Below are 25,673 nucleotides of genomic sequence, written 5' to 3' on the forward strand. Positions count from 1 at the left end.
GACATCTGAGTGGTTACATTACTCACAGGACTGGTCACATCTCTTCTTGAAGACCCACTGTACACTGAATCCTTTGGCATTTACTGTCATGTAAAAGAGGACGGAGCATATACAAAAAAAAAAAAATGTTGCTATATCGATAAAAATCCCAGCAAAAGTAAAAAAAACTCCAAAAGAAATTTGCTGAAAATACTTTCATTGAATCTCATGGGAAGTCTTTTTTTTTTTTCTAGAGGGCAAGTAACTCTGCATGCCCTATCTGGGGGACACCCCAAACTTATATAGAGCAAATCTGGGTTTGATCATCACTGGAAAAAAAATGAAAACTCCACAATTGCCAAAGAAATTCTGACAAACTTCACTTGCACTTTTTACCTTCACTGAAATCACTTTCAATGAACTGGCATGTTTCCTACAAAAAATTACCCTGATGGTTAACCCAATGATAACCACATTATTGTCAGGTATTTCTTGTTTTAAGGAGCAAATGGGTGGAGTTGTGATGGCTATTCACATGGTCAGAAGGCAAAACATTTTTGATAATTGAGCTTGTGGGATTTCAGGGTTAGGGAGTAGGAATGGAGTCTTAGGGTTAATGAGCAGGAAGGAGTTTTAGATTTAGGGAGCAGAAAGGGAGTTTAACGTTAGGGAGTAAATGGGGAATTTACGTTTTATGAGGGAGGTTGGAGTTTTAGGTTTAGGGAACAAGGAATTGGTTTAGGAACCAGGTAGGAGTTTTAGGGCTTTGGTAGGGCTATACAGATTAATAGGGTTATGTGCTGGGAGGCTAAATAATTAAGAAAAATCAAGCTAGTGGGAGTTACAGCACATGCCTTTTTGATTGACAGCAAGTGTGTTGTGAGCTGAAATCACACAAGTGATTGTAGTAGACCCCTCTGGGCCACGTGGGTGGGGGTGGGGTTGCTGTATGATACTGCCCTACTGCTGGAAATTTTCAGCCCCCATGCTCCTGACTAACATTATCTACTGCTACAGGTGGTTAAGGATCAGAAGAGAGCACATGGTTGTGGACCAGACAATGATGTCCACAGCAACGTCCTATCTGGGGTGGATCCATTCCTATCAGGTTTACTAAACACACTGAATCTGTGACACCTTGTCTCTTCACAAACATGCAGAATCAAGCAGGTGCTAGGCAACACTTTCCAAGTGCTGTATGTTTTTTCTTTCTATCAGGTGGGGTTTTTACAGGATGTTATCCTGCAGAACAAGTCAAACAGTCTATGCTAAGTGTAGCACACATGAGAATGTTTAGCCTTATCTAACTAACCAGTAAGCTTTAATCTAGGCTGCAGTTTGGTATACAGATGTGTTTGGTACAGATCCTTAAAACACACAGATCGGTTGTATGCAGAACTGGTGCTGTTTATAAAATCTAGGTTAAAAGCTTTGAAGATTAGATACTTTCTTTGTAAGTAAGTGATCCTCAGGTTAGTGCTGATGTTACTGTTGACAATTTAGAATAACTTGAGAAAAAGATAATCTTAAGGGCAATACCAAATATCTGAAAATCACAACATGATTGAGAAATGAAATGATGATGTAAAACATTTACTAGGACTTCAGTTTGTTTATTTTGTGCGTCTATGAAGCTTGGCTTATATGACATTCTGTGGCCTTTGCCTAATGCCAGAGTTTGTTCCCATGGTATACACTGATGCTACAAATGTAAAGTTATATCAACAAGAAAACAAGAGTAATGGTGAAAACAAGAGTAATGGTGAAAACAAGAGTAATGGTGAAAACCTGCATGGTGTCATGTGTAAGAAAGGTTACAATGACAGGGGAAAGAATACAGCTTTTGGAACTCTAACATGGGAGAGATGGAGTGATACGAAAAATCCTGATTGGCTCTCATGTTTTCAGACAGAAGTTGGAAACCTGTCAATAATCCTTTAGGGGAGACCATTGGAAAGGTCTATTACAATTGGCTCCTAACTATTCAGTGAGTCCTGTTCCAATAAAATGTGACTCACCAAACCAATTTCATTGTCATACAGCATTAAAAAAAGGCTATTTTACAGAGCAACAATGCAGAACTGTTGGGATAGAATGCCTGCAAAAATAATGTTTTTTATTTTATTTTATTTTTTGTTACACTTAAAGGTGTGCAGTGTCAACTATTGTTTCTGATGGAAGCACCCTTTAATGAATGCTGTTTCCCTGTTTAGCCATATATCCATTCCAAGAAGCTGGTGCACAAAAATGGCAAATGTTTTTGTGAGGTCAAATAGTACTCTACTTACAAGGTGCACACTGTCCTGTCACTTTATACTATGTTTTTTATGCTACTTACAAGGTGGACACTGTCCCGTCACTTTATAGTATGTTTTTTATGCTACTTACAAGGTGGACACTGTCCCGTCACTTTATAGTATGTTTTTAGGATACTTACAAGGTGGACACTGTCCTGTCACTTTATATTATATTTTTAGGATACTTACAAGGTGGACACTGTCCTGTCACTTTATAGTATGTTTTTAGGATACTTACAAGGTGGACACTGTCCTGTCACTTTATAGTATGTTTTTTATGCTACTTACAAGGTGGACACTGTCCTGTCACTTTATAGTATGTTTTTTATGCTACTTACAAGGTGGACACTGTCCTGTCACTTTATAGTATGTTTTTAGGATACTTACAAGTTGGACACTGTCCTGTCACTTTATAGTATGTTTTTAGGATACTTAAAAGGTGGACACTGTCCTGTCACTTTATAGTATGTTTTTTAAGATACTTACAAGGTGGACACTGTCCTGTCACTTTATAGCATGTTTTTAGGATACTTACAAGGTGGACACTGTCCTGTCACTTTATAGTATGTTTTTATGATACTTACAAGGTGGACACTGTCTTGTTGCTCTACATATTTTCATGAAAATGTGGTTAAATGTTTGAGGCCTTTTTACACAGATACTGTAAACCTTTGACACAGCAGGAAATATAAAAGTGGGGCAGTTAATGACTTAAAGAGAGCTACCAAAATGTGTGCAAGTCAGCCCAATATGGGGGATTTTCTGTTTCTAAGGGAACTGTCTGAGGGTGAACAAATATGTGAATATTTTTGTCACTGGCAGCCGAACATAGGTATGAGCGTGGAAGAAGATTTTTAAATCCAGTATTTTACTGTCAGTGAATGGTAAAAATAAATTATAAATAAGAAAGAGTAGTTGTTCATAACTGTTTTTTTGTATCTACTAATTTGACTGTTTTAAGTAAAAGTGGGATGTCACTGCTGGGAAGACAGTAATAGCATCATTATATAACTCAAAGCGTCCACAATAACTCACAAGTATAAGATTTGTGGGCCATCACGTGGTACATGAAAATCTTCTTCTTTTGCCACCTTGCCTCGTAAACTCTGTGGATGGCCTCAGCTGCCCAGGGAATCGCTATAGAAGTTGGATGTAACTCAACAGTATTATCTGGATTAGCGATGTGACAACATGTTAGTGGTGTAGGCCACAAAAGACGAACTGTTGGGGTATTTGCCTTTGACTTCTATGAAGGAAACATGACTTTTTGAGCAGTTAGCCAAGACATTTCTTAGCAAGCTTCTTTACAAAACAGTCAAACCCTGCAGTACTTCAGCAGACATTTCAAACAGCTGTTTTTTTTTTTTTTTGGGGGGGGGGGGGGGGGTGGCAGCTACATTTCTAAATTTCCAAAGAAAGCTAGTGCCATCAGGATAAGTAACATTTAAGTTGCATAGCTCAAAATACATCAATGCAGATGTTTTTCTGAGCAAAACTCAGAAAATGTCTAAGAAATGTTGGCCTGCATGTTATAGAAATGGTACAAGAAAACACTGTTAGTGCATGGGATATATAAAATATTTTAGTCATCATTTTGTATATTGATCTCTTTAAGTGACATAAAAAGCCAAAAGACAACCAGCTACAAAGTAAAAAAAAAAAATATTAGTATACAAATTCCTAAGCAAAGTGGGTTAATTAAGTAGGGTTTTCAGGTCTCACATCTGGCAAGTCTTTTTGTATTGCATAGTATTATAGTCTCTGTGCCTTCTTTGTGAGGGAGAGTTTTTCAAGTGTACTATTTAAAGGCATTTCCAAAACCAGCCAACAGTTGAAACTCTCAGGTCAGCACAGTTTTCATCTACTTTAGCATTTTTTACATTTTGTTTCACATGATTCATAACAAGACACTAAATGTTTCATTATATAGACTTTTTTAAACAAGATAAACATTTCACAAAAGGAATAGACAGGCAACCCAATTAACAGCAATCATTTTTTTTAAAAGTCAGCACTTCTTTATATCTTCTCAGCCTGAACCCTAGCACTATCCCCTCAGCAAACCACAATCTTGACTGCATTTTTATGGAAGAAACTGCATCTCTCTGCTACAAGTGGGATGGGATGGTTTTGCATATAGCTAGCTGTTCACTTGCCTGCACAAGTTTGAACCATTATGTGAAGTGCATGCAATGCTGTTTTTCATGTATTCCACAAGTGCGCTCCCACAGCAGTTACCTAGTACAGCCTCTCCTGTTAAGGGCTGCTCATCTCCTCACCTGTACAGAGATATTACCTATAGCACAATAATATTTCTCACTTTCCTGAAATGGCAAGACAGTGTGAGTTGTTCATTCCTATGTCCACAAGGAGTATAGTACTCAAACCCAGGGTCACTCATGCCACAGTCGGAGATAAAATCTCAGTGCCATGTATGCTGTTCTCCAACTGTATGGAATTTTTTGCCACTGAAAGCTGAAGTCTGTTTCAAATTTCATTTGCTGTATCTCTCTCCCTTTCTCTCTCTGTCTCGCTGCCTAATCAACTGCATCTTCAGCTATTAAAAGCCTCAGTAGAGTAACTAAGATATTTGGAATTATACAACAAATTGCAGAATATAGTGTCCTCTTCCCTACACCTTTACCCCTCCCCCCAGAAGCACATGTTTCTAGGCAGCATGGATATATCTGATTAACAATCTCATTCATGTTGCATGTAAATGGCTGTGTGTTTGGTTGCCACTTACTGGGGCAGCTAGAATGCTTATGCTGGCATCTGCCACTAGACAGTCAATACCAGACTCTGTTTCCTATAGTGGCAGGGAAGGAGAGATGGGACACTTTAATCTTTCACAGCCATCATCAGTTCTGGAACAGGGGCATTGTAGGTTTCTTTATGATTGTCATAATTTTTTAAACACAGATGTGAAATACTTCAGTGAAATGAATAAGCATATTATGGATCACTAATCTGAAAGGCAGATCAGCTCTAAGCTATAATGTGGTTTGGCAACTTCAGAAACAGCACTAGCCAACATTACCAACCTAAGAACTGTTTGTCATAAATAATAAAGGCAGTCAGTCAAATCCTGATATTTTGGGAGAATATATGCCAGTCAGTGTACCGATATTAGTGATCAGAACACTTTGCCATAAAATGTATTGGTAACCTAAAAATGTCACTGTCATGAAAGGTGCAAGGGGAACAAAAAAGGTAAAATAGAAACCGTGTTAAGGAATACTAAAAACCATAATGGGTATTTTTACAGGGGGTGGGGTCCAAACAAAATGTGGGAGCAATTTAGTTTTAAATTATGAATATTTAAATATATAAAATGCAAATGCAAACATGCAAAACATTGCATGCCCAGACAAGGCAACAATATGTTTCCTGATCCTTGCATTATGTGTTCCCAGGGGTAGGAAGATCACCACAAAATGATGTAACAGAATTGTTTGCTAAGTTTGAAAAATAATGTGTTAAAGCTGAGGAAACAAAAAGCATAATTTAATGTGTCTGTCCAGTCCCTACAGAGCACTCTGGCATGGCTTCAGGAAGGCTTAGGATACTCTGAATCCTAATGTATTTCCTCACTTCTGATGCACTGTGTTTTAAACGAATAACTGCTGTGTCAGGCATTCTTAGTGAAATTAACGAATATTAATGCTACTGATATTACTTACATCATATATATGTCCAGCGGTTGCAGCTTTCAAGTGTGCCAGCTTGACTTCTGAGGAATGCAGTTTAGCTTGTAACTCCTTAATAAATAGAAAAAAAAAAAACAAATAATTCAGAAAGTGAACAGAGGGGCAGTTAACCAGCATATGTCAGCCTGCAATACAGCTGAAATTTGGGAATCATGATGCAATGCAGAATACGTGTTCACCAGACAATGGACATGTCTCTAAAGCACTAACAACACCTTAACAGGATTTTTTTGAAATTTCAAGGAGCAAATCACATGAAGCAATAAAAGAAGGTGGCCACAGACATACAAGCAGTCAATGCTACAGCAGCAATGATGAACAACTTACAAGTTACATGAATATGTCAAAGTCATCACTTAGCTTCTGGAAAACAGTTTCAATCCGGCTGTCTATATGGTTAGTTTCTCCAACAAAAGCACCATAAGGCCTTCTTTAGCTACATTAACTCATTTACTCCAATGAACCTCAGGAAGTTTGCACTGTAACATCCAGTGAGCACAGCCTAAGCCTTTTGACAGAATCAAATTATGTCCTCACATTTCAAACACATTTTCATATCTCTGGAACCATAGAGGTTATGAAAGAAGTATAAATGGCAAACTCTTCAGTGAAAATTATTTTATAGTGATAGTAGGTTCTAGGTCTTAAACTGAATTTTATAAGTCACAGTAAACACAGTAACTATTAAGTTTGTAATATTTTATAAACAACTTACAATATCTCAGCAACCACTCAAGTTACACACATACTATCAACACCATTTTATTCATCTAGCTGACAGCTTTCATATGAGGCTATAGAGTTCTGTCTGTGTTACTTGGTTGTTGAGAAGTTTAGAAAAATGTGAAAACTATATTGATATAAACTATCATAAAAACAACAGTTAATATCTCTTTACCTGCACTGCACAGAGCCCAAATAATAATGCAGTTGAATTTGCCATTGCGTAATCTTTAAGAGTAAATCTTTTAAAACCTTGTACACAGCATGGTTTTGGAATTATTGATGCAAATATGAACAAACAATATTTGACACCTAGAGGCGTTAGTAGGGGTTAACTGCAGATGCACCTGGAGGCATCACTCAGATGTATCGAGTTAAGAAGCATATAAGCAATCAATAATTCTGTACTGAATTTATCTCCAACTGTTTCTCCTTCTCTGACATGAAGGACATTGCTAATATTCTTGCAGACAAATTCTCTTTCAGCTTCACTCCATCTCGTCCCCTTACTCTCCTCCATTACCCCCTCACACCATACATCCTGAGATCAATGTGGACAAAGTCCCTATAGCATTTGCCAAAACTAAAACTACTACTTCTGTGGGTCCTTGCAGTACACCTGGATATCTACTGAAGAGCATGAAGTCCTACTTAGCAAAACCACTTCATCAACTCTTCAACTTGACAATGTCCATCAGTTCTGTTCCCAAGGTGGGGAGGATGGCTGTTGTGGTGCCCTTACATAAAGGAAGTGCTTTTACTGATCTTAGGAATTACAGGCTTATTAGTCTCACTAGTGTTACTTACAAGGGTATGGAACATATTGTAGCTGAACTAATAAACAATGATACAGATGACCTTATATCATTAGATAGGTAACAATTAGATTTTGTAAAAAGCAGACATCTCTGTTCAACTTATCTGAGTTTTTTGAAAAGGTTACTGAGGCTCATCTGGTCCTTGTGAAGGTGACACAGTGCACTCTATAGGTAATTGTCTGTCTGACAAAACTATGTCATTAAGGTTGGGAGTATTTGCTATAGACAAACAAATGTCATCAGTGGTATCCTACAGACTCTGCCCTGGACACCCTCTTATTTGTTATATATTTCTTTGACATAAATGCTGATGTTAAGAGACCATGGCTAACCAAGTTTGCTGATGATTATTAAAGCCCATTTTGATGCTCAAATTCTGCACCAAGGGCTGGACCAAACAAATGCTCTGTGTATTAATCACAGGCTGACACTTAACATTAAGAAATGCACAACAGTTTCCTTTAGTAAATCTATCATTATTATAGCTTACTACATATACAGCAATCCACTTAAATTTGACACAGTTGTCAAAGGACTGGTACATATGCTGCTAACAGACTTTCCTATATCTAACACATCTCTGTGGTGGTTATAAAATCCTTCTACCTTGCACAGTTTACCTTTCGTGATATCTCCTCAGGGTCTAAGGAGTTTGTAGCCCCACTTTATTCATCCATTAGAGCCACTTTTGAACGAGTCACACTTATTGACATGTGCCACTCTAAACTAGCTTGACAAATCTCAATGTTTCCTCACCAAAAGAAAACCTCAGGTCTCAATAGCCTTAGCAATTCTGATAAGGAATCCAAACACAAAAAACAAACTAGAAAAAGAACTGAGACAAATGAACACGCCCTCACTGCACCACTTCTATTAAAACAATCCAAATGGTATCGATATTCACCTTCAATGGACCAAGCAAAACATAAAAGTTTTAAATGGTAAACCCTTCAGTTTTAATTTCCGCTTTTCGTCCTGCTCCTAGCAGGACTTCTTCAGACAAACAACAACAATCAACAAATATCCACTTTTTAAAATAAAATCACATTTCAATTACAGTTGAAATCACATTTCAATTAAAATGCTTAGTTCTCTGTAACTGGATTTAAAAAGGCCACCCCCCCCCCCCCAAGAATAAAAGACACAGCACATTTTGTACTTTCAATAGTATTTCACTTTGTAAACAAGTAAAACATGAAAGTAACAAATGAAAAATAGTAAAAACAAAAAACAAAAGAAATAAATATTCCCTTCTATATTGACAAGTTACCAGCAGTGCTGTTCAAACATACAAAAAGTGCAAAAACAACACACGGTGCCTGACTGTGTGTTTGTTTACCTCCTTTTTTCACTTACTCCTGACATGTTGACTAAACTTACTTCTTCACCTAAAATGGCTCTTCAGCAATCCTTACTTATAAAGTTACCCTAAGCAACTTCTCCTATTTGTATGAATACTGAGAAACATCGCTCATACAGCTGCCTTATATACTAATACATAAAGGTTCCATGACTCATGTCTGCATTTAAATCTGTATCTTTATATTTCCAGAACTCACCTTATGTTGCTACATATTAATGTGACTCAAAGTTGTTCAAGGTATTTCACCTCGCTCTTGTTGCCACATTAAAGACCCCAGTGTGGTGGAGATGAATCACTAAACGTCCTATAAAGCTCCACTGTTACTCCATCCTTTAAACAATTTCCAGAATTGTCTGCTAGTTCATCTTATTCAAGCCTCCATTGCTCTTTGCTTGTGTAGTTACCCTAAAACACCACCTAGTGTTGTTTGTTGGTATGTACCTACACAAGCTGCAATGGTTTGACATGTTATATCACACAAATAAACTTCCAAAGGAAATTTCATGAGTGGGCGAGGGGGATGACCATATGCAAAATGACCTGGTCTATGAGGCCATGCTGTTGTATATATATGAATTAGTGGACATTTTTCCTAAAATAGTAATAAAAAATATATATAATATTATAAATAAAAAGTAAAGGAACACAGTGATTTTCCTCATGAGGCTTTTGAGCTTCAGTATACAAGAAATAGAATAAATTTCATTCAAGCCCGGATGACAACAGGCTCTAGTTTGGAGTTGCCATAACAACTCCCTTTTCTCCAACAATAAAGAAGTTGGACCGCCCCTCAAGACACAAATTTGATTGTCTATGGCTTTAAATTTAAAGGAATGCTGTGGGAAACTTTCCACATGTCTGGCCAATGCGTTTTCCTTTTTTAACGTTCTAATACTGTAGAAGTGTTTATAGATTCTCTCCCTCAGTTTCCTGTCCATTTTGCCTATATAAAAAGCAGGACAGGTATTACACTGAGCGAGATAGACCACTCCCTTTGAATTACAGTCGACCTTCTTGTTGATTTTAAAACTGACATCTCTAATTGTAAAATTTTGGCCAGCATCTACCTGTGGACAATATGAACACATGTTACATTTCCACATTCCATTTCTACTCGTTGGATATAAAGGTTTCCAGCTTCTTTGTAGTAAACTTTTTAAACTGGCATCTCTTCTAAAGGTGACCCTGGGTACATCTCTCCATATAGAGGACAGGCTATAGTCAGATTTTACTAGTTTCCAATTTTTATAAATAATAGACCTAATTCCATATCCATCCATGCTAAAAGTATTTATGAAATTTGATGAATGAGTATCCCTCTCCACATTAATGCTAGGTTGAACCTCAGTAGAATAACTGTAGAGGCTATCTGCACCTACTGAGCCTCCCAAAATAAGTTGGTAAACCCCTCTTGTTCTCTTTTCTTTCACTTCACTTATAAGGTCTAATACTAAGGTGGATGGATAACCTCTCTTAACAAACATATCTTCCAACCTACTACACTCCATGTTGAAGTCCACGTCAGTGGTTACCATACGGGCTGCCCTGACCAGTTGACTCAACCACTGATCGTTTCTGGAAGAGTGGATGGTTGCTAGCAAAGTGAAGTAAGGCATTGGAGTAGGTCTCTTTTCTATAGATCTTTGCAATATAACATTTGTTTATTTGGTCTTTACTAAGGTCTACATCTAGGTATGCTATTCTTTCCTTTTCAAACACGTGTAAATTTTAAGAAATTAGTAGTGTTATTCAAATAAGTTACTAACTTAGATGCCTCCTGTTCTTCACCGTCTACTAACATAAATATGTCATCCAAGAAACGTGTGTAAAAGGATATTTTCCCTTGGATATCAGGTTTCCTTAAAATATACTCCCTCTCCCAATATGCCATCACTAAGTTAGCAACACTGGCTCCACAGAGGGACCCCATCGCCACCCCTGTTTTCTGTACATACAACTTGTTGTTCGGTGTAAGATAGTTGTTAGTTAACACTATGTCCAAAAGTTCACATAGTAAATTGATTTGGGGGGGGGGCCCCAATTCACCCAACAGTAACCTAATCCATTCTATTCCTTCATCCTGTGGAATGGAAGTATATAAATCCTTGACATCAATTGTAAGGAAGTTAAGGTCATTTCTAAAGCCTATTTTTTGCATATTTGCTAGAAATGACCAAGAATCCTTACATATTTGGGTCTGCTGTTGTACATATTTTTTAAGGTAAAAATCTATGAATTTTGCTAGGGGGTATGTTATACTATTCCTAGCATCTACCAATGGTCTCATGGGGGGGTCTTCAATGGATTTATGTATCTTAGGTATCGCAAATAATATTGGGAGCCTAGGTAGAAAGCATATTAAAAAAATATATGTATTCAAGTCTATTCTGGCTTCAATAAATAGTTCTTCAAGGTGGGAATGGATTCTACTATATGCTATATTTAATTGATTTCTTGATACTTCCTCATAAGTTACGGAAGTGACTATTTTTTCCATTCTTTCCATATAGTCGTCAACGTCCATGATGACTAATCCACCCCCCTTGTCTGTTTGCATAACTCTTACATGTGCCTCCCTGACAAGGAGTAGGGCCTGTTTTTCTTCACTTGTGATATTATATATAGTATTCCTAGTTTGTCTTTGTGACAGAAGTTGAAATAAATCTAGCTCACAAACACGTTCGAAGAAACCCAACGTATGGTGCATTGGTGGACAATATGTACTGGAAACATGAAATGGATCATTTGTTGGATTATTTGAGCCAAAAATATAGCCAAAATTAAGTTTTCTAGTAAACAACTTCAGGTCCAGATTTGTTTCAGCAATGGTACGATGGTACAAAGGTTTGTCCTTTTGCTAATAAGTCTGCTAACAAGGTGTCAATAATTAATGAAGAAAAATTAAAAATTTTAAAGTCACCTTTAGAATTATAAATGAGTCTCACCGTTTCAGGTCTGTACTCCGTTGTTTCATCTACTGGTACATCTGCACAGGTGTCTTGTATGAGACATGTAGTAGACCTTGCCTCAGGTTGTATCCTGAGGATTGTTTCCGAAAATTTCGATTAAATTTTGCTCCATTCCACCGTGATTGGTGGTCGTTTTCACTGCCTCTTTTAGATGATTGATTGTTGTTACCTCCCTCAGAATGTTCATTACGTTGGCTTTCCTGATGGCTGCCATGAGCTCCGTTGTTATGATCTGTTTGGACGCCTGGCTGGTAACTGGTTCCTTCCATTGGTCTGATATTCCAGTTTGGGAGACAGGAGATTTAGGATATGCTATTCCTGTTTTGTACGCTTCCCTGTCTCTATTTAGCTTCTTCACTTTAGTGCTCTTCAATTTAACCAAGTATGAATTAATGCTAGAAAAGCATCTATCATATTCATATTTGTACCGGTTAAAGTCCAAGTCACCTTTTATTTTTTCATCCAACACAGTCATTTCTTTTATTAGGATATCGGCTGCCAATTGGTAGTGTTTAATCATAATATCCAGTAGTTTGAGTCTATGTTTGTTAAACAATCTGAGAAGGTCTTTGTGAAACAAAGAATTCTCAATAAGACCAGTGGGGTATTGCCACGATCCGAGGCCCTCCGGCACAATTCCTTCATTGACACACTCTTTGAAGTATGTTATTTCTAATTGTAATTTTTTATATTTCATAAGCTTCAAGTCAAAATTCTTTAAACAATCTACCAAACTTGATGGCCCCTCCTCTATTGTGGCATTAGTTGTTACCGGGGATGGACCACTCCCTTCTTGTAAGTTTGGTACTTCGTTGAGACAATTTTTCAGTTCAGGCCACGAAGGTCCTGAAGAGCCTTCAATACTTGTTAGTGGACTTGGACGTTCATCCTGGACCACCGAATTTATAGAATTCAGTCCCGTCGGTGTTGGGTGTATGCTCACTTCCAATAATTTGTCTGATGAATTGCTCAAGTTGTTCCTTGGGGTAAGCTCGTTGTTGGGTGGTTGGACTAATGTTTCCCCAATTAAACGGTCCATCCTGACCGTCAATGCTTCTATTTGTTTCGATAAATGCCCGACCAGCGTTGTTAACGCTCCTAGTCCTTCCTCCTCTGGTGAGGACGGCAGTGCAACAGTGTCAGGGTTGTGTTCCATGTCCCAATACCAAAACAAACTGATAAGGAATCCAAACACAAAAAACAAACTAGAAAACACACCTACTTCTATTAAAACAATCCAAATGGTAATCGATATCACCCTTCAATGGACTAAGCAAAACATAAAAGTTTTAAAGCCTACTTTTAAAATAAAATCACATTTCAAAAAAAAGAAATAAAAATGTCCTTCTATATTGACTTTATAAGTAAGGATTGCTGAAGAGCCATTTTAGGTGAAGAAGTAAGTTTAGTCAACATGTCAGGAATAAGTGAAAAAAAGAGGTAAACAAACACACAGTCAGGCACCGTGTGTTGTTTTTGCACTTTTTGTATGTTTGAACGGCACTGCTGGTAACTTGTCAATATAGAAGGGAATATTTATTTCTTTTGTTTTTGTTTTTACTATTTTTCATTTCTTACTTTCATGTTTTACTTGTTTACAAAGTCAAATACTATTGAAAGTACAAAATGTGCTGTCTCTTTTATTATTGGGGGGGGGGGGTGGCCTTTTTAAATCCAGTTACAGGGAACTAAGCATTTTAATTGAAATGTGATTTCAACTGTAATTGAAATGTGATTTTATTTTAAAAAGTGGAAATTTGTTGATTCTTGTTGTTTGTCTGAAGAAGTCTGCTAGGAGCAGGACGAAAAGCGGAAATTAAAACTGAAGGCTTTACCTTTTAAAACTTTTATGTTTTGCTTGGTCCATTGAAGGTGGATATCGATACCATTTGGATTGTTTTAATAGAAGTGGTACAGTGAAGGCATGTTCATTTGTCTCAGTTCTTTTTCTAGTTTGTTTTTTGTGTTTGGATTCCTTATCAGTTTGTTTTGGTATAGGGACATGGAACACAGCCCTGACACTGTTGCACTGCCGTCCTCACCTGAGGAGGAAGGACTACGAGTGTTAACAACGCTGGTCGGGCATTTATCGAAACAAATAGAAGCATTGACGGTCAGGATGGACCGTTTAACTGGGGAAACATTAGTCCAACCACCCAACAACGAGCTTACCCCAAGGAACAACTTGAGCAATTCATCAGACACATTATTGGAAGTGAGCATACACCCAACACCGACGGGACTGAATTCTATAAATTCGGTGGTCCAGGATGAACGTCTAAGTCCACTAACCAGTATTGAAGGCTCTTCAGGACCTTCGTGGCCTGAACTGAAAAATTGGCTCAACGAAGTACCAAACTTACAAGAAGGGAGTGGTCCATTGCCACAATAGAGAAGGGGTCATCAAGTTTGGTAGATTGTTTAAAGAATTTTGACTTGAAGCTTATGAAATATAAAAAATTGCAATTAGAAATAACATACTTCAAAGACTGTGTCAACAAAGGAATTGTGCCGAGGGGCCTTAGATCGTGGCAATACCCCACTGGTCTTTTTGAGAATTCTTTGTTTCACAAAGACCTTCTCAGTTTGTTTAACAAACATGGACTCGAACTATTGGATATTATGATTAAACACTACCAATTGGCAGCCGATATCCTAATATAAGAAATTACTGTGTTGGATGAAAAAATAAAAGGTGACTTGGACTTTAACCGGTACAAATATGAATATGATAGATGCTTTTCTAGCATTAATTCATACTTGGTTAAATTGAAGAGCACTAAAGTGAAGAAGCTAAATAGAGACAGGGAAGCATACAAAACAAGAATAGCATATCCTAAACCTCCTGTCTCCCAAACTGGAATATCAGACCAACAGAAGGAACTAGTTAATAGAAGAGATTACCAGCCAGGCGTCCAAACGGATCATAACAACGGTGCTCATGGCAGCCATCAGGAAAGCCAACGTAATGAACATTCTGAGGGAGGTAACAACAATCAACCATCTAACAGAGGCAGTGAAAACGACCACCAATCACAGTGGAATGGAGCAAAATTTAATCGAAACTTTCGGAAACAAGCCACATGATACAACCTGAGGCAAGGTCTACCAGGTCTCATACAAGAAACCTGTGCAGCTGTACCAGCAGATGAAACAACAGAGTACAGACCTGAAGCAGTGAGACTCATTTATAATTCTAAAGGTGACTTTAAAATTTTTAATTTTTCTTCATTAATTATTGACACCTTGTTGGCAGACTTATTAGCAAAAGGACAAACTTTTGTACCATCGAGAAGGGCGTCTGTTGCTGAAACAATTCTGGACCTGAAGTTGTATACTAGAAAACTTAATCTTGGCTATATTTTTGGCTCAAATAATCCAACAAATGATCCATTTCATGTTTCCAGTACATATTGTCCACCAATGCACCATACTTTGGGTTTGTTCAAACGTGTTTGTGAGCTAGATTTGTTTCAACTTCTGTCACAAAGACAAACTAGGAATAATATATATAATATCACAAGTGAAGAAAAACAGGCCCTACTCCTTGTCAGGGAGGCACATGTTAGAGTTATGCAACCAGACAAGGGGGGTGGATTAGTCATCATGGACGTTGACGACTATATGGAAAGAATGGAAAAAATAGTCACTCTGTAACTTATGAGGAAGTATCAAGAAATCAATTAAATATAGCATATAGCAGAATCCATTCCCACCTTGAAGAACTATTTATTGAAGCCAGAATAGACTTGAATACATATAATTTTTTTAATATGCTTTCACCTAGGCTCCCAATATTATTTGGGATACCTAAGATACATAAATCCATTGAAGACTCCCCCCCATGAGACTATTTGTAGATGCTAGGAATAGTATATAACATACCCCCTAGCAACATTCATAGATTTTTACCTTAAAAAAATATTTACAACAGCAGACCCAAATATGTAAGGATTCTTGGTCATTTCTAGCAAATATGCAAAAAATAGGCTTTAGAAATGACCTTAACTTCCTTACAATTGATGTCAAGGATTTATATACTTCCATTCCACAGGATGAAGGAACAGAATGGATTAGGTTACTGTTGGGTGAATTGGGGGCCCCACCCCCCCAAATCACTTTACTATGTGAACTTTTAGATATAGTGTTAACTAACAACTATCTTATACTGAACAACAAGTTGTATATACAGAAAACAGGGGTGGCGATGGGGTCCCCCTGTGGAGCCAGTGTTGCTAACTTAGCGATGGCATACTGGGAGAGGGAGTATATTTTAAGGAAACCTGATATCCAAGGGAAAATATCCTTTTACACACGTTTCTTGGATGACATATTTATGTTAGTGGACGGTGAAGAACAGGAGGCATCCAAGTTAGTAACTTATTTGAATAACACTACTAATTTCTTAAAATTTACACGTGTTTGAAAAGGAAAGAATAGCATACCTAGATGTAGACCTTAGAAAAGACCACATAAACAAACGTTATATTGCAAAGATCTATAGAAAAGAGACCTACTCCAATGCCTTACTTCACTTTACTAGCAACCATCCACTCTTCCAGAAACGATCAGTGGTTAAGGGTCAAATGGTCAGGGCAGCCCGTATGGTGACCACTGATGTGGACTTCAACATGGAGTGTAGTAGGTTGGAAGATATGTTTGTTAAGAGAGGTTATCCATCCACCTTAGTATTAGACCTTATAAGTGAAGTGAAAGAAAAGAGAACAAGAGGGGTTTACCAACCTATTTTGGGAGGCTCAGTAGATGCAGATAGCCTCTACAGTTATTCTACTGAGGTTCAACCTAGCATTAATGTGGAGAGGGATACTCATTCATCAAATTTCATTAATACTTTTAGCATGGATGGATATGGAATTAGGTCTATTATTTATAAAAATTGGAAACTAGTAAAATCTGACTATAGCTTGTCCTCTATATGGAGAGATGCACCCAGGGTCACCTTTAGAAGAGATGCCAGTTTAAAAAGTTTACTACAAAGAAGTTGGAAACCTTTAAATCCAACGAGTAGAAATGGAATGTGGAAATGTAACGTGTTCATATTGTCCACAGGTAGATGCTGGCCAAAATTTTACAATTAGAGATGTCAGTTTTAAAATCAACAAGAAGTTTGACTGTAATTCAAAGGGAGTGGTCTATCTCACTCAGTGTAACACCTGTCCTGCCTTTAATATAGGCAAAATGGACAGGAAACTGAGGGAGAGAATCTATGAACACTTCTACAGTATTAGAACGTTAAAAAAGGAAAACGCATTGGCCAGCCATGTGGAAAGTTTCCCACAGCATTCCTTTAAATTTAAAGCCATAGACAATCAAATTTGTGACTTGAGGGGCGGTCCAACTTCTTTATTGTTGGAGAAAAGGGAGTTGTTATGGCAACTCCAAACTAGAGCCTGTTGTCATCCGGGCTTGAATGAAATTTATTCTATTTCTTGTATACTGAAGCTCAAAAGCCTCATGAGGTAAATCACTGTGTTCCTTTACTTTTTATTTATAATATTATATATATTTTTATTACTATTTTAGGAAAAATGTCCACTAATTCTTATATATACAACAGCATGGCCTCATAGACCAGGTCATTTTGCATATGGTCATCCCCCTCACCCACTCATAAAATTTCCTTTTGTTAGTTTATTTGTGTGATATAACATGTTAAACCATTGCAGCTTATGTAGGTACATACCAACAAACAACACTAGGTGGTGTTTTAGGGTAACTACACAAGCAAAGAGCAATGGAGGCTTGAATAAGATGAACTAGCAGACAATTAGCAGACAATTCTGGAAATTGTTTAAAGGATGGAGTAACAGTGGAGCTTTATTGGACGTTTAGTGATTCATCTCCACCACACTGGGGTCTTTAATGTGGCAACAAGAGCGAGGTGAAATACCTTGAACAACTTTGAGTCACATTAATATGTAGCAACATAAGGTGAGTTCTGGAAATATAAAGATACAGATTTAAATGCAGACATGAGTCATGGAACCTTTATGTATTAGTATATAAGGCAGCTGTATGAGCGATGTTTCTCAGTATTCATACAAATAGGAGAAGTTGCTTAGGGTAACTTTATAAGTAAGGATTGCTGAAGAGCCATTTTAGGTGAAGAAGTAAGTTTAGTCAACATGTCAGGGACAAGTGAAAAAAGGAGGTAAACAAACACACAGTCAGGCACTGTGTGTTGTTTTTGCACTTTTTGTATGTTTGAACAGCACTGTTGGTAACTTGTCAATATAGAAGGGAATATTTATTTCTTTTGTTTTTACTATTTTTCATTTCTTACTTCCATGTTTTACTTGTTTACAAAGTGAAATACTATTGAAAGTACAAAATGTGCTGTGTCTTTTATTCTTGGGGGGTTGGCCTTTTTAAATCCAGTTACAGGGAACTAAGCATTTTAATTGAAATGTGATTTCAACTGTAACTGAAATGTGATTTTATTTTAAAAAGTGGAAATTTGTTGATTCTTGTTGTTTGTCTGAAGAAGTCCTGCTAGGAGCAGGATGAAAAGCGGAAGTTAAAACTGAAGGCTTTACTTTTTAAAACTTTTATGTTTTGCTTGGTCCATTGAAGGTGGATATCGATACCATTTGGATTGTTTTAATAGAAGTGTTGCAGTGAGGGCGTGTTCATTTGTCTCAGTTCTTTTTCTAGCCTTAGCAACTCTAACAGACTAAAAGCCCTGTCCTGCTCCTCTGTCATATCGACTCCTGAAGGGTGACCTAAGCTCAGCCTTCAGTGCTATGAATGACCCAGCACTCTTTGAACTTTACCTTAATAAAACAAGTGGTAACACAAGTGCCCACTCTAGATACCTAACCCTGCACTGCCACATCAACAGTGCCAAATGGCATGACAGATACCTAATCCAAAACATCCCCCATTTCCTGAATAGGCTGTCATTGCCTGTCAAGAAGAATACTTCCCTAGCAACTTTTAAAAGCAGTTTGCATGACTGGACAGCTGACTGCACTTCTCAATGGTCTCCTTGGCCATAAGCTTAGTAAGAATGTATGAACATACATACTGTTTTTTAGTTTATTTCTTTATAAAAGAATACATGAGTTGTTAAACAGATATGTGCCAGTCTTTGTATGGCATTCACACAAATGATCAATGTTCTCTTCACTCACAGATACTTGCTATTTTCAAGTTCTTCTGAGATGCCAGTGGTTTAATCTGGCTTGCAAAACTTTTACAGTCTATCGCCTTACCTTGTTGCTCAATAACTGATTGCAATTAAAGTAAAGTAAGTGAATCAGTGTCTGTTCTCCAACAACTATCACTAATTTGTTTTCTAATAATTCAAGGCCACTTCTCCCCATCCTGTCTATTTTTCCTTTAGAAGTTCAAGATCTGCTGTAACAGTTATTCGATGCTGGCCTTGAAAAAATTAACAAACAGTTAATCAGTTAAATGACAATTAATTACAAATAAAACTGTTCACAACCTACTGATATCAAAAGTAATTTGCTTTCCTTCTCTGGGGTAAATATAACTTGTTACAACTTTTCACAGACTCCTGGCTTCCTGCTCAGCAAAACACTTTGTGATGTCCCAAGTAAATTGTATCTTCTGTTAAATCCATTGTAAAAGACAACTTCAATATTCTGAATTAGAGTACGGGATAGCAGGGAAGTGTATCCAGAATGAAGGCTATCTAGACGTATGAAACCTGTCCATAAGCACACTTGTTTGGCAATAGTGCAAACTGTACTGATAGTAAATAAGATGCACAGCCTTAACTGATGTCAACGTCTTAACGAGTGCAACATAAAATTTACAGAACTTAGGCTGCCTTAAATGATAAACACCTATTAACAGACTTTTGTCACTAATGGTATGCTTCGTTACCATATGCTGATGCTTTTGACTGGATCATTTTCTTTTTATGCTGGTATTTATCATCTTCCAGTACCTTATTCTGACTAGATTGAAGCTTTAAAATAGACTTTCAGAGTCCAATCCTCCGAAGAGCAAAATGCAGATAAAACAAACAGAAAAAAAGAAATGGCTAGGATGCTGTGAACAAAGAATGTGAAAAATGTACTTAGCAACATATCTTCAATGTGTAAAGTTTCTGAGTACAGCTACTATACTCTACCATATGTGTATGCTGCTTGTTTCCAAAGCCATATTCTGGGTCTCAGTGCTACTTAACTGTATCGGCAAGCTCCTCCCAGAAGCTGTAAGCTCCCAAAAGTATATTGGTGTCACACCTGATGCCTTACTGGACTATGATTAAAACAGTCTTGCTCTCTAGTTGTATTCCCGGCCAAAGCACCTTCAGTGTGAAGCCTTCATATCTTTTCTGCATCTGTGTGGAGTTTTGGCAGCTGCACTGGATTTCTTCCCTCACCCTAAGGGTAAAGTAGTGAGCCTGTAAACTGGCCATATGCATGTGTATTCATGTGGTGTGCGAGTGTGTGCATGCGGTGTAGACTGTGTGCACGTGGTGTGCAGACATGTGAGTGTGTGCACGTGGTGTGCAAGTGTGTGCATGCGGTGTACAACTGCTGGCAAGTGGTGTGAAGTGTGTACATGTGGTGTACAAGTGTTGGCATGTGGTGTGAAGTGTGTACATGTGGTGTACAAGTGTTGGCATGTGGTGTGAAATGTGTGCATGTGGTGTACAAGTACTGGCATGTGGTGTGGGAGTGTGGGCATGTGGTGTGGGAGTGTGGGCATGTGGTGTGGCAGTGTGCACAAGTGATGTATGAGTGTGTGCATGTGGTATGTGTGTGCTAATCTTGCTATATATTGCTATCCTATCCAGGACTGGTTCTCTCCCTTAAACCTTTTGAATGCCAGGAAAGGTTCCAGCTTCCCTGTAACCCTGAGATGGATAAGGTAGGTATCAGAATATGGATGTACAAATGAAAAAATACAACAAAACTAACAAACTATAAAGGTGGTTTACACCCTGCTAGTTACTTTGTGTCTGTGTGTGTGTGTGTTTGTGTAAGCATGTGGAAATGGTGAAACTTTTGTAAACCTGGATGCTATAAAAAAATAATATTTTGGTAGGATCAAAACTAATTCCATGCTACACATGGAAACATATTTCATAAAATATTACAATGAGGGAGAATATATATTTTTGTCAAGGAGGGTTTCAATGAACTGACCCATTGGTGTACATGCATATGATGTGTAGATATGGGATATAGCTAATTTATTAGGCACTTTATTTTAAGGGTAACATTTTTATAACTTTGTCTTCTGTATGTGAATAAACAAACTGTTTTGCTTGTGTTAAGGTGCAATCTGCATCTTTAAATACCCCATGTTACTCTCTTAGTGTGCTTACAGTTACTATCAAAGCAGCATCCAGCAAGTGTTAGTCACTCAATCACCAGCACCCAGGGCTCAGTTAGAGGGCAGAGGGTCAGCACAAAAGGAGATGAAACAACTCCTGCCAGCTCACGCTTAGTAGAAAAGAGGGAGAAATACTAATAAATTCGGTGACCCTTCAGGGTGATTGAAAGGGTTGCATAGCACTGTTCAGTTATGTGGTAATTAAGTATATAATAATATAATGTGCTCATTTGCAAGTGGTTAAAATCAAGTCTTCAGCTGAAAAAAAGTAAGTGGAAAGGACACTAGAAAAGCATCCTTGGGACTGGGCATAAGATGGCTACTAATTTTCTCTGCCTGTACACTTACTGACCCTCTTTCTGGTGCCATCAAATAATTTCTTCTTGGGCAAATAGTCGTCATTCAGTAATAGGACACACCAGACTAGGCTTCAGCATTGAGCACTTGTGGAGTGGGCCAGCAACCTATGGTTAAACAGAGTAGAGGCGAGTACCTCATTTTCATCACTGACCACAGCGGAGAAACTGCAACTAATTAGCACAGGACTTTCAGAGTCAGAAATGTCTTTCTCATGGGTGCATGTTTTGAAAACAGATTAAAACATAACAGTTAAAACATTATAGGCATGGTAATAAAAATATATTTTAATCATTCTACTAAAGTTAATTTTGCTGTAGAACTTAACAATAGTTTCCACCTTCATTTGTATATTTAGAAGTGTTCACTACACAAATGTCATGCTTTTTCTCATTGCAGAGTAACTTCTCTTCTTGTTAATCTGAAGCAGAAAATGTCATCTAGAAAAAATATATACTTTAAGTACTTCTCACTCGGTTTACTTTTATACCAGATGCCAAAGTATCTGAAAACACTATTTTTACAATGGAAATGATATAATTCATCTAAATAATTTGTCACAGCATCTGACATGCTTCTTATCCTATTGCAGCAAGCCACTCAGTGTGAGACGTCATTCACAGATGAATGAGTCTCACACCCATGAATGATAGATTAAGCTGGCACCTATGGCTGAAACAGTGAAGGAGTAAGGTAGGGATACCTGCAAATAAAAAAAAGATGGGACAGACACAGTACAGTGATGGGAAAAAGAAAAAAATATACAAAGCCTTTGTTGGAGAACTGAGATCAAGGCAGTAGAATTGTAACTACAATGCCATTTTGGGAAAGAACCAGTTAAAAAGTATGACTGGCTATTCAGAGCAATATTGAAACAACAGTATTGCAATGCACTTGAAAATCTGATCAAAATTTTTTTTTTATGTTTCTGCCCATACTTGTCTTTTAAATCCACTGCGGGAGTATACCTTGAGCTTCAGACAGGAAAATACCTAAATTTCATGCAGGGAATACTGCAGTAGGGACAACTGTTTCCTTTTGTAATTCATACTGGACCACCTAAAGTATATCCAGGGCTTTTGGAATTGTAGGGAATAAAACAAAATTGCTAATTTGTACAACAATATTTGTGCTATGACTTCTTAAAATAAATTCCATTTTTCTGTGGTGTAGATTCTAAATATGGATTTACAGATGCAGCAGATTTACTAAAGTTAATGCATTAGAACATTTAACCTGACAGATCATAACATATCAACTGCACAGAACTCTGCAATGAACTATCTTCTTTGCGGGCTCACTTGTACTCAACTTCATTTAAGTATTTAAAGATGTGATACTTTCTAAACTTTAGTTGGGAAAATGTTACCCCCTTAAAAATAACTGAACACAACAGTTTATGTGACACCAATAAAGTCACTATTACCACTACAATGTGTAAGTGCAGATGACGTTCTGTTATTAATGCATGGCCCCAAACACTACTGAGCTATTTGGTTATTACTGCTCTACAATGCTTTGATTTTTGCTTACACTTTTTGATGGTTTACTAATTTGTGACTAAGTGTGCAGAAAGCCATACAGTGTGGTAAGCCATTTCATTAGTGCAAACTGTGCCCTTTTTTCCTTTAATTATTACCACTGTTGTCAGCTATGCAGGATAAGATACTGCAAAAATACAATACCGTCATCTTGTCTTCAGATAATTTCTAAGAAAATAGTTTTAAATTTAAAAAACAGTAACATATGAAAATGAAAAAATATGGGTATAAAATGGAATTCAGAGAATCAACTTCCAGACTTCTGAATGGAAGATGATTAACTCCATTCCATTTTGAAACACAAGCAATGCAAGCTTTCAGCTATGTTGTGGCATGGTAACAGCTTCAGCGGGCATTGTATTGTACTAATATTCATAAAAATAGTGTCTTTATGATGTTAAGAGGTCAGGGAATTCACACTCATCATTAGTGACATGGATTTACCAACAGCCCAGATGAGGGAGGTGGACAAATGAGGCTGCAATACTCATCTCACTGGGCTGGTGGTGAGCTACTACTGGATTCTCACTGCTCGGGCACACAGATGGACACCAGGGAAACAGTAGTGAGTGCACCTGCTTACTAACTAATAGGATAAGAAGAAAGTACATTCTAACTGCCATGTTAAAAAGTTCCTATGGAAACAAAATAGGCTAAAGGAGCTTCTGAATGCTTCTTCCTGGAGGGATCTCTCATCCCCAAAGCTATCACTGCAAAAGGGGAATTTCTGTGTGTTTTTGCTGATGGCGATCTAAGAGAGAGGGTAAATAAATTCCAAAGATGAACATCAGATTTTTACTTTTCTCCTTCCCTCTCTGGTTGTAAAAAGATCGCCATGCAGCTGATAAATAAATTTCATTACAGATCAAAACTTAATAGCTAAAGAACTTCAGGGAGAAATATGAAGGTTGTACGTGGCCAGGTAGCCTGAGGTATCCTTCTTCTCTGGTGGCATTCCTTTTTGTGCTCTTTCAATGGCAACTCAAACTTTGGGAAAAATCCACACACACTTACAAAATTCAACCCAAATAAGCCAATCTGTTCTATAGCGACGTGCCAAAATAATGCAGACTGAAGCTGTTGAAGAAATCACAGGATCTGGGACTCTGAAGCACCTTGTCATAAGTTATGATTACAAAATATTTGGTCTTGTTGTGACATCAACATTACAAAACCAGACAGATGGTATACTTCATCATTCCATACACAGTGTTTTGGAAACCAAGCAGGTTACAGCCTTAGAAATTAAAAACATGAAACATTACACAGGCCTGTGGTGTTCTGGATTTAAAAAAATAATTTTATTTTTCCATCACTACAGTTTTTAAACTCCGTTTCCCAAACACTGAACAGATTTGTATTTCAAAGCCTAGATGTAATCTCTAGCCATCAGAAATGCAAGTTCAAAAATGAAAGAAAATGTCTATTTATGCCTATTTGTATCAGTATACAATATTCTTAGTATCAGTATACAATATTCTTAGTTAAACAGAATGACTTCTGTTCTCCACATTATCACAAATGGGTACTTTTCAAAAATGTGCAAATGACGAAGTACAAACCAGAATATCAGAACTGCCACACAACTATACCTACAGAGCTAGAAGCCCAAGTTTTCAAGAACTGCACGCCAGGCTTCTCTGAAATTTCTGTCAATTTACTGTTAGCAAAGCTCCCAGTCTCATCATTAAAGGCAATGTAAGGTTTACAGGCTCTCACAGACTTCAACTGCAACGTATGGCGAAGCTCCACACATTTGTAATAACATTGCTTCTATACCCCAAAAATGACAAATTAGAGAAAATAAATAAATTGCACTCCATAAACTGCATTTTAAAAGCATGTGGACATAATTCTGCATTGATATTATGTTATAGACTTATAGCTATATACTAAGCACGCAGTTCTGAAAAGCATTGAAAAGCCATGTCAGCTAAGTGCAACAACAAATGACAGAACTGCTTTAACAGACTTCCACATTTTTTATAATGCCTCAGTAATGAAATGGTTATGTATCCAGATGCTACACTACTGTTGCTTTTATGTTATAAAAAAAAAAAACACTTGGAAGGAGACTGTCATATTGCAGTATTCCTGCAGAAATAAATGGGGACTGTCATGACATTCTCAGTGAATGTACCCAATTAAATTATAGTTAAAATGTCATAATACTCCCAATTAAACAAATGTCGAGCCTCTAAACATCCATCACACCACATATAACAAGAATGGCACTGTCAGAGCATACCTGTTTAAATAAAATAGGACTGGGTTCGTCCCACAGCACTTCCATTAGAATGGCTGCAATATGTCACAACTCTTTTTAGGTTCAAGTTTCTTCAAAAATTAAGAATAGCTGTTTTTAGAAATTTCTCTTAGTGCACCACTTCCAGTAAATCCAACAACAAGAAAAGCAGTAGTTTGTGGCACTATGTAAATCTTCAGGGCTACATGGCTTTTACCAACCCCACGATACAGATACTTGCAAGTATAGGACAATGGTAAAGAGGAACACCCTGATTTGTAGCCATAAACATGAGTAAATAGCTACAATATTATTTTGCAGCAGGTATAAAA

General features: G+C 37.4%; 1 protein-coding gene across 1 annotated transcript in view; it reads right to left on the reverse strand.

The window, feature by feature from the left end:
• Positions 1-25,673, reverse strand: part of PMFBP1 (polyamine modulated factor 1 binding protein 1) — a 3,624,986-nt gene that overhangs the window by 2,975,776 nt on the left and 623,537 nt on the right. The window contains exon 4 of the mRNA XM_044081904.1: positions 5,960-6,037. Coding sequence (XP_043937839.1) covers positions 5,960-6,037 — 78 coding nt within the window. The remainder of the gene's footprint in view (positions 1-5,959; positions 6,038-25,673) is intronic.

This window comes from Protopterus annectens, chromosome 8.part1 (genome assembly GCF_019279795.1).
Source record: "Protopterus annectens isolate FY-2018-M chromosome 8.part1, PAN1.0, whole genome shotgun sequence".
Classification (NCBI taxonomy): Eukaryota; Metazoa; Chordata; order Ceratodontiformes; family Protopteridae; genus Protopterus; species Protopterus annectens.